Source organism: Thalassophryne amazonica, chromosome 16 (genome assembly GCF_902500255.1).
Source record: "Thalassophryne amazonica chromosome 16, fThaAma1.1, whole genome shotgun sequence".
In the NCBI taxonomy this organism is placed as follows: Eukaryota; Metazoa; Chordata; class Actinopteri; order Batrachoidiformes; family Batrachoididae; genus Thalassophryne; species Thalassophryne amazonica.
In genome coordinates this window covers 16,415,303-16,428,171 of record NC_047118.1, presented here as the reverse complement: position 1 = coordinate 16,428,171, position 12,869 = coordinate 16,415,303, and the positions used below count along the sequence as shown (strand labels likewise).

General features: G+C 42.9%; 1 protein-coding gene across 1 annotated transcript in view; it reads left to right on the top strand.

Moving 5' to 3' along the window:
• The first annotated feature begins 8,658 nt into the window (after nucleotides 1–8,658).
• Nucleotides 8,659–12,869, top strand: part of usp31 (ubiquitin specific peptidase 31) — a 45,188-nt gene continuing 40,977 nt past the window's right edge. The window contains exon 1 of the mRNA XM_034190497.1: nucleotides 8,659–9,800. Within this exon, the coding sequence (XP_034046388.1) occupies nucleotides 9,276–9,800 (525 nt within the window). The 5' untranslated portion in view covers nucleotides 8,659–9,275. The remainder of the gene's footprint in view (nucleotides 9,801–12,869) is intronic.

Genomic DNA, 12,869 nt, shown 5'->3' with positions numbered 1-12,869 from the left:
TTTGTCTGAATGCCGAGGAGTTCTAATGTGATGATTTACTGGTCCCCTAAAAGTCAGGTGACTCAAACGGCGCCCCAAGGGGCAGCTTACACTATTGTTCCTCCAGATCACAAGCCCCCAGTATCATTTTTCAAGGCAACACTTGGATAAAAATTACATACATTTATAGATGTAATCTCATTGGATTTTTGAAACCATTGAAGTCAGAAAAACAAGCTTCTGCACCACTATAATTTTATCCTTCGTGTTCAAAGAAAGAATTCACAATCTTATCTTGCCAATATTCTCAAAACTGGACTTTTTCTGAAAACAATTTATTATTTTGAACCACATACCGATATCTTTGCAGGCGAACAAAGATCCAAGGTCCATGTCCAAGGTCTGAATGTTTCCTGTGAATTTGAAGACTCTGGCAGTAATAGGACTGGACTAATGCTGAGCACAGACAGACGGACAGATGGATGGACATAAAGTCTTTGCAAAACCCGATAGCCATATTTGATGGTCATCGGGTAATTAGTCACTGTTTGTAAAATTTGCTTTGTTTTTCTTTGCTTATTCACAACTTTACTGGGAAATATCTGAAAATGCCTCACATGTGGGATAGCACATTTTACCTCTCAATGGCTCAAATCTGCGCAGCATGTAATCAGTAATTATATTCAGTAAAATTAAAACATAACAGTATTTCCAGTGATTTAATGGTTGACTAAAACTTAAACTCACTAATGAAAAAGGGGGCAGGGCGAGCCAGGGGGTCTCTGGCCTCAATTGTCAATAGAAGATGTAAATGGACTATGAAACCTCACTATCTTCCAAGTTATTCAGCAGGCATCACTAATTTATTAAGATCTTCGGATGCTGAGGCCATACATTCTGCTGCTCCTACCAAACGCCTACTTCAGTGCATCTCAACGCGTGTGCATCATAAAAGAGCAATAAATATTAACACAGAGTTAGAGATATGTAGGCCATTAAAAAAAAAACAACAAAGCAATTACTTGGATGTGACCCATTTTTGTCTGTGTGGAGTTGCACAAAGCTGTGCTGAATTTGATCTTGGCAGAGATGACGGAAAGTAAAAGTCAGGGTTTGAAATGCAACTACAGCCACCTGGTGGTGAGCATTCTGTGTGTTTTCTCCACAGCATGGTGTAAAAACTTCCAAAAAGGAATCATGGCTAATGCTGTTGCTGTGGAAGACTCTTATGAGTTTATGATAAAAATGACAATAATTCATGCAAAATGATTAATGGATGAACAGGCCTTTCTTGATCACTTCTCAGACTGGACCGTAGAATTACACACATACCAATTCATGTACCTCAAACTTCAAATTCATATACACTCAACAAAAATATAAACGCAACACTTTTGGTTTTGCTCCCATTTTGTATGAGATGAACTCAAAGATCTAAAACTTTTTCCACATACACAATATCACCATTTCCCTCAAATATTGTTCACAAACCAGTCTAAATCTGTGATAGTGAGCACTTCTGCTTTGCTGAGATAATCCATCCCACCTCACAGGTGTGCCATATCAAGATGCTGATTAGACACCATGATTAGTGCACAGGTGTGCCTTAGACTGTCCACAATAAAAGGCCACTCTGAAAGGTGCAGTTTTATCACACAGCACAATGCCACAGATGTCGCAAGATTTGAGGGAGCGTGCAATTGGCATGCTGACAGCAGGAATGTCAACCAGAGCTGTTGCTCGTGTATTGAATGTTCATTTCTCTACCATAAGCCGTCTCCAAAGGCGTTTCAGAGAATTTGGCAGTACATCCAACCAGCCTCACAACCGCAGACCACGTGTAACCACACCAGCCCAGGACCTCCACATCCAGCATGTTCACCTCCAAGATCGTCTGAGACCAGCCACTCGGACACCTGCTGAAACAATCGGTTTGCATAACCAAAGAATTTCTGCACAAACTGTCAGAAACCATCTCAGGGAAGCTCATCTGCATGCTCGTAGTCCTCATCGGGGTCTCGACCTGACTCCAGTTCATCGTCGTAACCGACTTGAGTGGGCAAATGCTCACATTCGCTGGCATTTGGCACGTTGGAGAGGTGTTCTCTTCACGGATGAATCCCAGTTCACACTGTCCAGGGCAGATGGCAGACAGCGTGTGTGGCGTCGTGTGGGTGAGTGGTTTTCTGATGTCAATGTTGTGGATCGAGTGGCCTATGGTGGCGGTGGGGTTATGGTATGGGCAGGCGTCTGTTATGGACGAAGAACACAGGTGCATTTTATTGATGGTATTTTGAATGCACAGAGATACCGTGACGACATCCTGAGGCCCATTGTTGTGCCATACATCCAAGAACATCACCTCATGTTGCAGCAGGATAATGCACGGCCCCATGTTGCAAGGATCTGTACACAATTCTTGGAAGCTGAAAATGTCCCAGTTCTTGCATGGCCGGCATACTCACTGGACATGTCACCCATTGAGCATGTTTGGGATGCTCTGGACCTGCGTATACGACAGCGTGTACCAGTTCCTGCCAATATCCAGCAACTTTGTACAGCCACTGAAGAGGAGTGGACCAACATTCCACAGGCCACAATTGACAACCTGATCAACTCTATGCAAAGGAGATGTGTTGCACTGCATGAGGCAAATGGTGGTCACACCAGATACTGACTGGAATCCCCCCCCAATAAAATAAAACTGCACCTTTCAGAGTGGCCTTTTATTGTGGGCAGTCTAAGGCACACCTGTGCACTAATCATGGTGTCTAATCAGCATCTTGATATGGCACACCTGTGAGGTGGGATGGAATATCTCAGCAAAGGAGAAGTGCTCACTATCACAGATTTAGACTGGTTTGTGAACAATATTTGAGGGAAATGGTGATATTGTGTATGTGGAAAAAGTTTTAGATCTTTGAGTTCATCTCATACAAAATGGGAGCAAAACCAAAAGTGTTGCGTTTATATTTTTGTTGAGTGTACAAACTTTTACAACTCCAATTCCAATGAAGTTGGGACATTGTGTAAAATGTAAATAAAAATAGAGTACAATGATTTGTAAATCCTCTTCAACCTATATTCAATTGAATACACCAAAAAGACAAGATATTTAATGTTCAAACTGATAATTTTTATTGTTTTTGTGCAAATATTTGCTCATTTTGAAATGGATGCCTGCAACATGTTTCAAAAAAGCTGGGACAGTTTACCGCTGTGTTACATCACCTTTCCTTCCAACAACACTCAATAAGCGTTTGGGAACTAATTTTGGGAACAAGTTTGGGAACACTAATTGTTGGAGCTTTGTAGGTGGAATTCTTTCCCATTCTTGCTTGTTGTACGACTTCAGTTGTTCAACAGTCCAGGGTCTCCGTTGTCGTATTTTGCACTTCATAATGCGACACACATTTTCAATGGGCGACAGGTCTGGACTGCAGGCAGGCCAGTCTAGTACCTGCACTCTTTGACTATGAAGCCACACTGTTGTAACACGTGCAGAATGTGGATTGGCATTGTCTTGCTGAAATAAGCAGGGATGTTCCTGAAATAGACGTTGCTTGGATGGCAGCATGTGTTGCTCCAAAACCTGGATGTACCTTTCAGCAATGATGGTGTCATCACAGATGTGTAAGTTGTCCATGCCATGGGCACTAACACACCCCCATACCATCACAGATGCTGGCTTTTGAACTTTGCGCTGGTAACAATCTGGATGGTCTTTTTCCTCTTTTGACCGACGGGCACGACATCCATGATTTCCAAAAACAATTTGAAATGTGGACTCATCAGACCACAGCACACTTTTCCACTTTGCGTCTGTCCATTTCAAATGAGTCCAGGCTCAGAGAAGGCAGCGGCGTTTCTGGATGTTGTTGATGTATGGCTTTTGCTTTGCATGGTAGAGTTTTAACTTGCACTTGTAGATGTAGTAACGAACTGTGTTAACTGCCAATGGTTTTCTGAAGTGTTCCTTAGTCCACGCAGTAAGATCCTTTACACAATGATGTCATTTTTTTAATGCAGTGCCTGATGGATCGTAGGTCATGGGTATTCAATGCTGGTATTCGGCCTTGCCACTTACGTGTAGAAAGTTCTCCAGATTCTCTGAATCTTCTGATTATATTATGGACTGTAGATGATGGAATCCCTAAATTCCTTGCAATTGAACGTTGAGAAACATTGTTCTTAAACTGTTGGACTATTTTTTGACGTAGTTGTTCACAAAGTGGTGATCCTCGCCCCATCTTTGCTTGTGAACCGGTGAGACTTTTGGGGATGCTCCTTTTATACCCAATCATGACACTCACAATTAGTGTCCTCAGTTCCCAAACACTTATTGAGTGTTGTTAAAAGGAAAAGACAATAAAGTTTATCAGTTTGAACATTAAATATCTTGTCTTTGTGGTGTATTCATTGAATATATGTTGAAGAGGATTTGCAAATCATTGTATTCTGATTTTATCTACATTTTACACAACATCCCAACATCACTGGAATTGGAGTTGTATCATCATCATCATTGTTGTTTTCTGTCGCTTATCCAGGTCCATGTCGTGGTGGCAGTAGACCATGCAGCTCAACCCGCGCTCTCCGCAATGACCAATCAGGGACTGGATATGTAGTGACGTGGAGATGTCTGTAGTTTATACTTGATGTGGACATGTCCTGTCTCTGCAAGCCAGCCTGTGAGCAGGACTTACGTCCCTTTTGTTCTTTATTTCACAGTTATGACAGAGTTTGAGGGGAGAGCGAGCAGCAGCGGCAGCAGCGACAGCAGCAGTTTTTTTATTCAAGTGTGCGCTTATGAAGATTATGAATTATTATGAAGATTATGAAACTTATTTTTTTGTGTCATGTATTGAACAACCAACATGCTGTTATTTTTGTCTTGTCATGTATTGAACAACCAACATGCTATTATTTTTGTCTGGGAGCAGCAGGAGAATATTTGTAAGAGCTACAGAACGTCTGTAAGTGCTGCACTGAGTCAGTGCGCGCTCCCGCGCCAGGAGATACAAATTCTGACGGGGAGAAGTACTTTGGCACAACACCGGCGAGCGGAATGGAAGCTCCACCTATTTTCGCAGTGAAAGCAGAGTGACACACCAGGCGAGGGTGGCGCGTCCATTGCCAGGCGAAGGACGCAAATTTGTGGCGTCGCGTGTCGTCGGTGTGAATGCGGCATTGCTCTTCCTGGGGTAATTTTGAGGTATTCCCAAACCCTGCATCTTTCCCGGGGTTTCCTCCTACTTTGACATGCTTAGAAGACCTCCCTAGGGAGACGACCACGGGGCATCCTCACCAGATGCCCGAACCACCTCAGCTTACTCAAGTGAAGTAGCAGTCCCTCCTGGATAGTCAAGGTTTTCACCCTGTCCCAGACCATAAGCCAAGATACCCAACGGCAGAATCTCCTTTCCATCGCTTGTATCTGGAGCCTTGTTTTTTTCGGTCATTATCCAAAGTTCATTGCCCCAGGTGACCATAAGAGCATAAATCGCCTGGTAAATAAAGAGTCTCACCTTCTGGCTCAGCACTTTCTTCACCATGATGGTCAGGTACAGTGTCTGTAAAACATCAGATGCCGCTGAAATCCATCTATCAATCTCACGCTCCAACTTTTCCCCGCTTGTGAACCAAACCCCAAGATGCTGTTGTGTGTTGGGGGGTGTGGCTGGATGTTTTGATGTTCTTTTCTTTTCTTTGCTCTTCAGGTGGCATGGAAACTGATTCTTCTGTGGAGAAGGTGCTGGCTGAAGAGTCCTCACCCTCATCAACATCATGTGAAGCACCTGTGACTGGTGCTCACATGCAACCTTAAAGACTTTCAGCTGAAGCAGATAATTGGATGGCGTTCTGCATTTAAGTCATGTGTGATTCAAGCAGAACTGCCGGGAACTCGACCTTGTGATGTTCGTTTGTGAGACGCTGAGGACCGCGCCTGGGTTTGACACATCGAGCCCGTGAAGCAAGGAAGGGTGAGGACACATGCTGTCAGCACACATCAAAGGTGATTAAGTGTTTGACTAATTGTTGATAGTAACTTGGTGTTTTGTTACACAGTATACTTGAATTGTGATGAGAATTGTGCAGCTCGCTTCTCACTGCTGTGGCATGCGGATAAGTGATCCTCCACCTGTTGTGAGAAGCTGCTCATTTGCATAAAGTTAAAAAGATACAGACCTGAATGTGTTGCTGATAGCGTGTGTCTTTTGAAAGTTATTGTTGTAACTGCTGACTTACCTCACCTCTTCTTTGCTTCACAGAGAGTCAGTTTGTCGTGTCCACCTGGGGAGTGTTTGGCGGTGGTAGTGGGTCCAGGAGTGCCGGGCTTTGATCCTTGCGGGCGCTGGAGAGCGTGCCAACAGTCACTCCACCAGAAGGACGCTATTTTTGTTTTTACACCTTTTAAGCACAGCGGGTGAAATAAATATATTGTTTTTGGAACCGCTTTTCTGGTTATTTTTAGCGCTGGGTTCCGTCTGACGCAGGTCCGCTCCTCAACCCGCGTCGACACATAACAGATGCTTCCAAACTATTACCGCACTAACGTTCTTTCTATTCGATTTCGCCCATAGCACGCATGCACACACACACACATACACACACACAGGATTGTTATAGCATATACTGTCATCCTGTATACTGTCATCCTGTATAGTACATGCCACATTGGACAGCACATGGTAATGCCAACCTTTTATTTTTTGTCGAGGGCCTTTCACATTGAACGCATCAGACGCGTCAGAAGTGTCAAAAATCGGTTTAAAAAAGCATTATTTTCAATGAGACACGTTGCTTTTTTAGAGAAATACAATATTTCATCACATCATTCATTTTTCAGAAATATTGTATTTGCTGCACAACACCCATAATCTAGGGACATACAATGATATTTTAAAGGAAAAGAAAACCCACTGATAATTTATGATTGGGTCGGTAGATTATGATATCGAGAGCCCATATGAAAAGTTCCAGGCATGTGTCATTTATGTTAAAGTTAAGAGTGTTTTTGTATGGCTGGTCTAAAGCCACCAGCAGGTGGCCATGCACAACTCACAACTCCGCCAGTGTCACTCTTCAGTATAGAAGGGGCAAAGCACGTAAGCGCCAATCAACATCCTGGATCCCGGATTGGTATTCTGGTTCCGATACCGACGTAATTCGCGGATCAAATTTCCTGATCCAACCTGCGGGATTTTCTGATACTGGAGAGAAACCACATCTGTGAAACCCCTCTCATGCTGCCTGCTCTCTGCTCTCTGCTAGAGTTGGGCGATACCGGGAATTTTGGTATTGATCCGATACCAAGTAAATACAGGCCCAGTATCGCTGATATCGATACCGATACTTTTTCATATTTAAGCTTCATAGATCCAAAGGATCCAAAAGACCTAGGATAGAATTTCGCCAAACATTGTACGTGACAACAAAATACTTTATTATCACAATCAACATTTTTGTTTAAAAAAATATCACACAATATAACTTAAAACAAAATCTCCTAAGGTACAGGGCTGACAACCCACAATACAAGGGTGTGCTGCTCCATGTTGTATGACACAGCGCAGCACTGCTCTTACAGACAGAGAGTAGACTTTGATGAATCTGCGTGTGGAGCAGTCAGTGTGTGCGGGAGAGAAAAAAGCTTGAGTAGCGATCTTTTTACATGAGGATCATTCAATATCAATACCAGCATTGGTATCGATATTAGGGTCGATCCGCCCACCTCTACTCTCTGCTGTTTACTGCTAAACAACAGGAGAGGAGGGGGAGTGGGAGGTTTCTGTGCTGAAGGCGAGCTGTTTCTTCTGTGCACTGCACCAGAGATGAATTTTAATCCACCAGTAACAACAAATTTCTGCCTAGTTCTCGGGTTCAAATGGTCTGTGCCGAAGAGGACAGATTTTTTGAAAAATTAACTGAACTGTTACTGAAAATCAGCCACTTCAATGTCCCTGAAGAGGACAGCTGAACAGAGATTCACTTTCTCTCTGCTGAACGGGAAACCCACCAAAATCCTTCAGTGTTTATCCAGAGTTACTCCTGTGAGTGCCACTGATGATACATTTAGAAATGTAGTTTATTTTACAGTTGAAAGACTTCATGTTTGCTCAGCAGGAAAACACAAGTGAGGGAGAGACAGAGAGAGGGAGGGAGAGAGAAAGAGTGAGGAAGAGAGAGAGACAGATAGGGCAAGAGAGGGGAGAGAGAGAGAGGGGAGAGAGGACTTTTACATCAGCACGTGTTCACCATCTGTAGCTTTCTGTGGTCATGCTACATCACAGTAGTGCTCCAAGTGATCCAGGGTTTTTTTTCCGATTGGTTAAAATTGTGTCAATGGCGGTATTTATGAAATCATTGAATTCTGCTTAAATGGCGACTTTCGAGGCGGATATTTCAGTTGTAAGAGCTCCTTATTTTCACTGATACACATCAACTGTTAGTTTATAGCACTGTCTGTCTTCCCACCTGTATTTTATCAGTGGGTTTTCTTTTCCTTTAAGGGATGATACTCAAACAAACAGAGGATATTTTCATACATAAGCTCAGCTTTATTTTAATTATGCAAGATTTTCACATTGCATAGTCTGTTAGACAACAGCTGCTCCACCAGTCCAGTAGGTGGCAGTGTCGGAACATTGACTTATCGTGTGCCAACACAGTAGAAGTAAACCCATTTTGGTAGCCTGGGAGCCTGAGTGCACCTCTAAACGTACGATAACTACAACTTGAAAAGGATTTTAAAACTCACCGTGTCATAAACTGTGCAACATGGCGAACTATCGCTTTTTGTCGGAGTTGGACACCCGGTGTGAAAAGGACTACCGCCTTCTCCGCGTCTCTTCGTGTTTGTGTAGCTAACATTAGCCGAGTTAGCTGAGACTGCTACCTCCGCTCTCTGCAAAACCAGTTCATTGCTGCGGGGCACAAACCGCAAAAACAAGGTAACTGTGATGCAAGCTGCTCAACTACACGCAGAAATATGTGACCCAAAGAGTAGCAATGCTGTATTTCTTAGAAAACTAGCAGTCGCCGCTGTTTTAGTGAAGATTGTAGTGGACTTGAGGCGAAGTGCGCAGCGTTCAGCAAATAATGCTGCACGTTTGTTTTGCTAAGAGTTACTTCATTTAAAATGTTAGCGGTCACCGACTTCTGTTTTGCGCACCTGGCGCTGCCTGCAGCACAAGGTTCAACGTCAACAAGCTGTTCGCTATTTTGAGGCGGCTCTCGCCATGCAAAGCATGTTTCCGTGAAGTTGATCACCGCCAAAAAGGAAAACCAGAATCATGTCGTGCAAAGCCGCAACCAAGGACAAGAAGTCGAGTTTCAGCAAGAAGCTCTTTAGGCGAGGCTCTGTGCGATCAGTAGGCAGCTTTATGAGCAGAGTCCTGAGGACGCTGACCGCCTTATCTCACTTTGGATCTGAGGTGCAAATAGAGGACGACAAAGATGACGGTGGATTTACCGCCTTTAAGACCGGGAGTAAGGATGTGCCCGTGGTTGATGGGGATATTGGGGGGTTCCTCTCGGGTGAGAGAGTCCCTGGACTGGCAGGGCTTAAAAACCATGGCAATACCTGCTTCATGAATGCAATCCTGCAGTGCCTAAGTAACACTGAACTGTTTGCTGAGTACCTTGTTTTGGAGCACTATAAAGACGAGGAACTGAATGAGGACAGCACAAAGACAAATGGTGTGCATCTTCAAAAGAAAGGTCCACTGACTAAAGGAGAAGTAACAGAGCAGCTGTCAGGACTTGTTCGAGCATTATGGACTTTTGAGTACACCCCCCAGCATAGCCGGGATTTTAAGGTAGGTTACCAATTGTGCAAGGCAAGATAATGTCATAAGTGGATCTTATAGTGATTAGTTTTGTTAGAAAATCACACAGCTGACTTGCAACTAAACTACTTGTATAGCAGTTGTAGTCTGAATTTAACACACACACTGGGTATTCAATGATCACTTTGAACTCTTATTTTCCTTGGACAGAATGATTTTTCAACAAGGCCGTGGCTACGGGTACGGACCCGTATCTACAGAGATCGTTCTAAAGATATGGAGGGTGTCTTACCGACCAATCAGAATGCGCAAATATGTCCATACCCGTACCATATGCGGCTAAATGTCCGGCAAGGCTTCAAACACTCATCCGCACATTGTCCGTATCTTCAGTGAACCTCGGTCCGTACCTTTAGCAGTCCCGCAGAAGATACGGATGTACGTACCCGTAGCCACTTCGTTTCAACAAACATGTTTGAGACACCCCAGCCTCTCCCCAGAATTTGTTTATTTCAATTTTCTGAAATCAACACAGTGCTAAAACTATATACAGTAAAACTTGGATATAATAGATTCAGGTGGACCAGTGAATTTTGTCTGTTATAATTGAAATTTGTTATATGTATAACACGGACAAAATCTGTTATATGTATAAAATGGACAAAATCCGTTATATGTATGTAACTGATTAGTTGCAGAAGGATCTATGGGGAATCCTCAGCACCAATTAAGCTTATGTGTTTCTTTGATTAAAAGCCTGACCTTGAATCGGGACCTGCATTATTTAATGACCGGGTCAAGACTTCGTCTGAAAAAATCAACACCTGCCTTAAATAAGCGCCATACATTATGCGCATTAATAAGATTACTTTTGCTAGGGTCATTCGTTTTTTTAAGTCAACTGCGAAGTGGTACCTTAAAATCATAAAACCTGAGTTTCCTCTATGAATTGCAGGTCATTTGAGCATCTGTTTCTGACTCCATGTTGTGAAGTTGGTGATATTGTTGGACGTTTCTGCCAAATGTATTTGATCCATGATTGAAATGTAATCAATGTGCACACTGTAAAAACTTGTAAAATATGTGAGTGAAATGTAAAAGTGTCAAATCACAGCCTTTTGTGGTGTCTGTCATTTAGCAGGTACACATCAGGCTGCGGAAAGGATTCACAGCCATGCAGAGGGCTCTGATCTAAAGCGTTTTGGTTTTTCACACCCAGGGATATGTGTGAAACGTAACACAATATTACAGTTCAGGCAACAAGCAGCATTTTGTTAATCACCAACATTGAATTTTGGCTTGCCTCGTTTAAGTTCCTGGTCTAAGCACGGTTTGAAAAATAAATGGACGGTCTCTTTAATTAAGGAAATATGGTCCCACTTTCCTCGAATAGGCAAGTGTCAGTGTTGAACTTCATTTTGTACCTCTGTTACTGGGCACATCCAGACTCCTCTGGATGTGCAAAATCCGTTATGTGTTTATTACATGGAAAACCATACAAAAGCATTGGGACTTTTACTTTTGTCCGGTCAGTGTGACTATCAGGGGAGGGGAGGTGATGGTTTAGTGGTTAAAGCATTGGGCTTGAGTGCAGAGGATCCTCAGTTCAAATCCCAGCTAGGGCTGTCACAATTATTACAGTATTCGTCAATCGCGATTATTTTTCATATTCGCGATTACCGTGAATTAATTATTTTATCCACAAAGCATAAAACGACTCAGAATCTGACATCATTGTGCTGCAGCCTCGCTCTTGTCTTAAGGCGGGGCAATAACATGGAGGCTGAAGAGCGATCCGTCCTGCCGTTTGGATAAGACGGCCGATTAAAACAGTGGCCGTCTTCTTCAAAAGCCGTCTAAAATGTGGAGCTGTTGGTGTGTGTGTGTGTGCGTGCGTGCGTGTGCGCGCGCGCGGAGTCAACAGGCTGCAGGCTGGGAGGGAGGGGGTGCGTGAGGGAGATTCCTGAATGCAGGCGCGACACGTTACAGTCTGAGAACCATCAGTGCGCAGCGAGCGCGGAGCAGAGAGAGGATTTTAACCCGAGTGAACATGTTAACAAAACAAACCGTGAAGCTTTTACTTCTCTCTGAACTTTCTCTAAAGGTGTGATTCTGCCGTTACCGTCCTATTCACACCATGTGCGCATCGTATGCTGAATTTATGAGATCATGAGATGAAATAAACGGTCAAATAGCTTTAAAAACATATTTAAAAAATGAGAATATATGAATGAACTGAGCCACAAAAAAAAAAAAAACCCTGACATGGAGAAGCTGTGGTGGTGATCAGATGCACAGATCACAAAAAGCAGGTGAGAACTCTGAACTTTAACAGCTGTTACTTTCCAAAGGTATTTATTTGTTCAATATGGGCTTAATGCAGTGTTTAAGCACAAAACGTGACTGATGAGGAGAAACAATTTCAGAAATGCAACAGAAACAACCACAATTCATAAAAAGTTGGGACTGTATGTAAAATGAAGATAAAAATAAAAATGTTGCACCATTCCCAGTTTACAGTGAACTTTGACCGCGCTCCCGTCCTCTAAAAAGCAACGCGTCTCACGCTTCTGACGCGTGAAAGGCCCATTAATCTGCAATAAAGAGCTTGAAATAGCACTGATCAAAATAACCAGGATAAAATCTATATCGGATTGCTGATCGGGATGCAACGTCCGATTTCGATCAAGTCTGAAACCACGTGATCGGGCCCAATTTCAGATCACGTGATCGGATCGGGACATCCCTAGTTGTTACAACTGTTTGTTGTGTAAGCAAGATGGAAAATGTATTAGATGAGTTTATTTCTACTTGTAGTCTGGAATCAGTGACAAATTTAAAGTACTGCAGACATCTTTGCAAAAACTGTAAAACTGGCATGCTCACTAATATATAAGGAATGCAATCATATCACAGGCAAAAGACAAATAATTTGTTATAAGTAATGAACTGAGATTTGTAATGTCTCAACAGTCATGATGGAAGATGCCATGACTGTACTTCTCATGACGTGGAGTTGTATAAATCAGCGCAATGAACCTCAACTAGAGTTTTAGTTTTAACGAAGCTGCTACTGAAATGGTAGTGCATTGCACCATT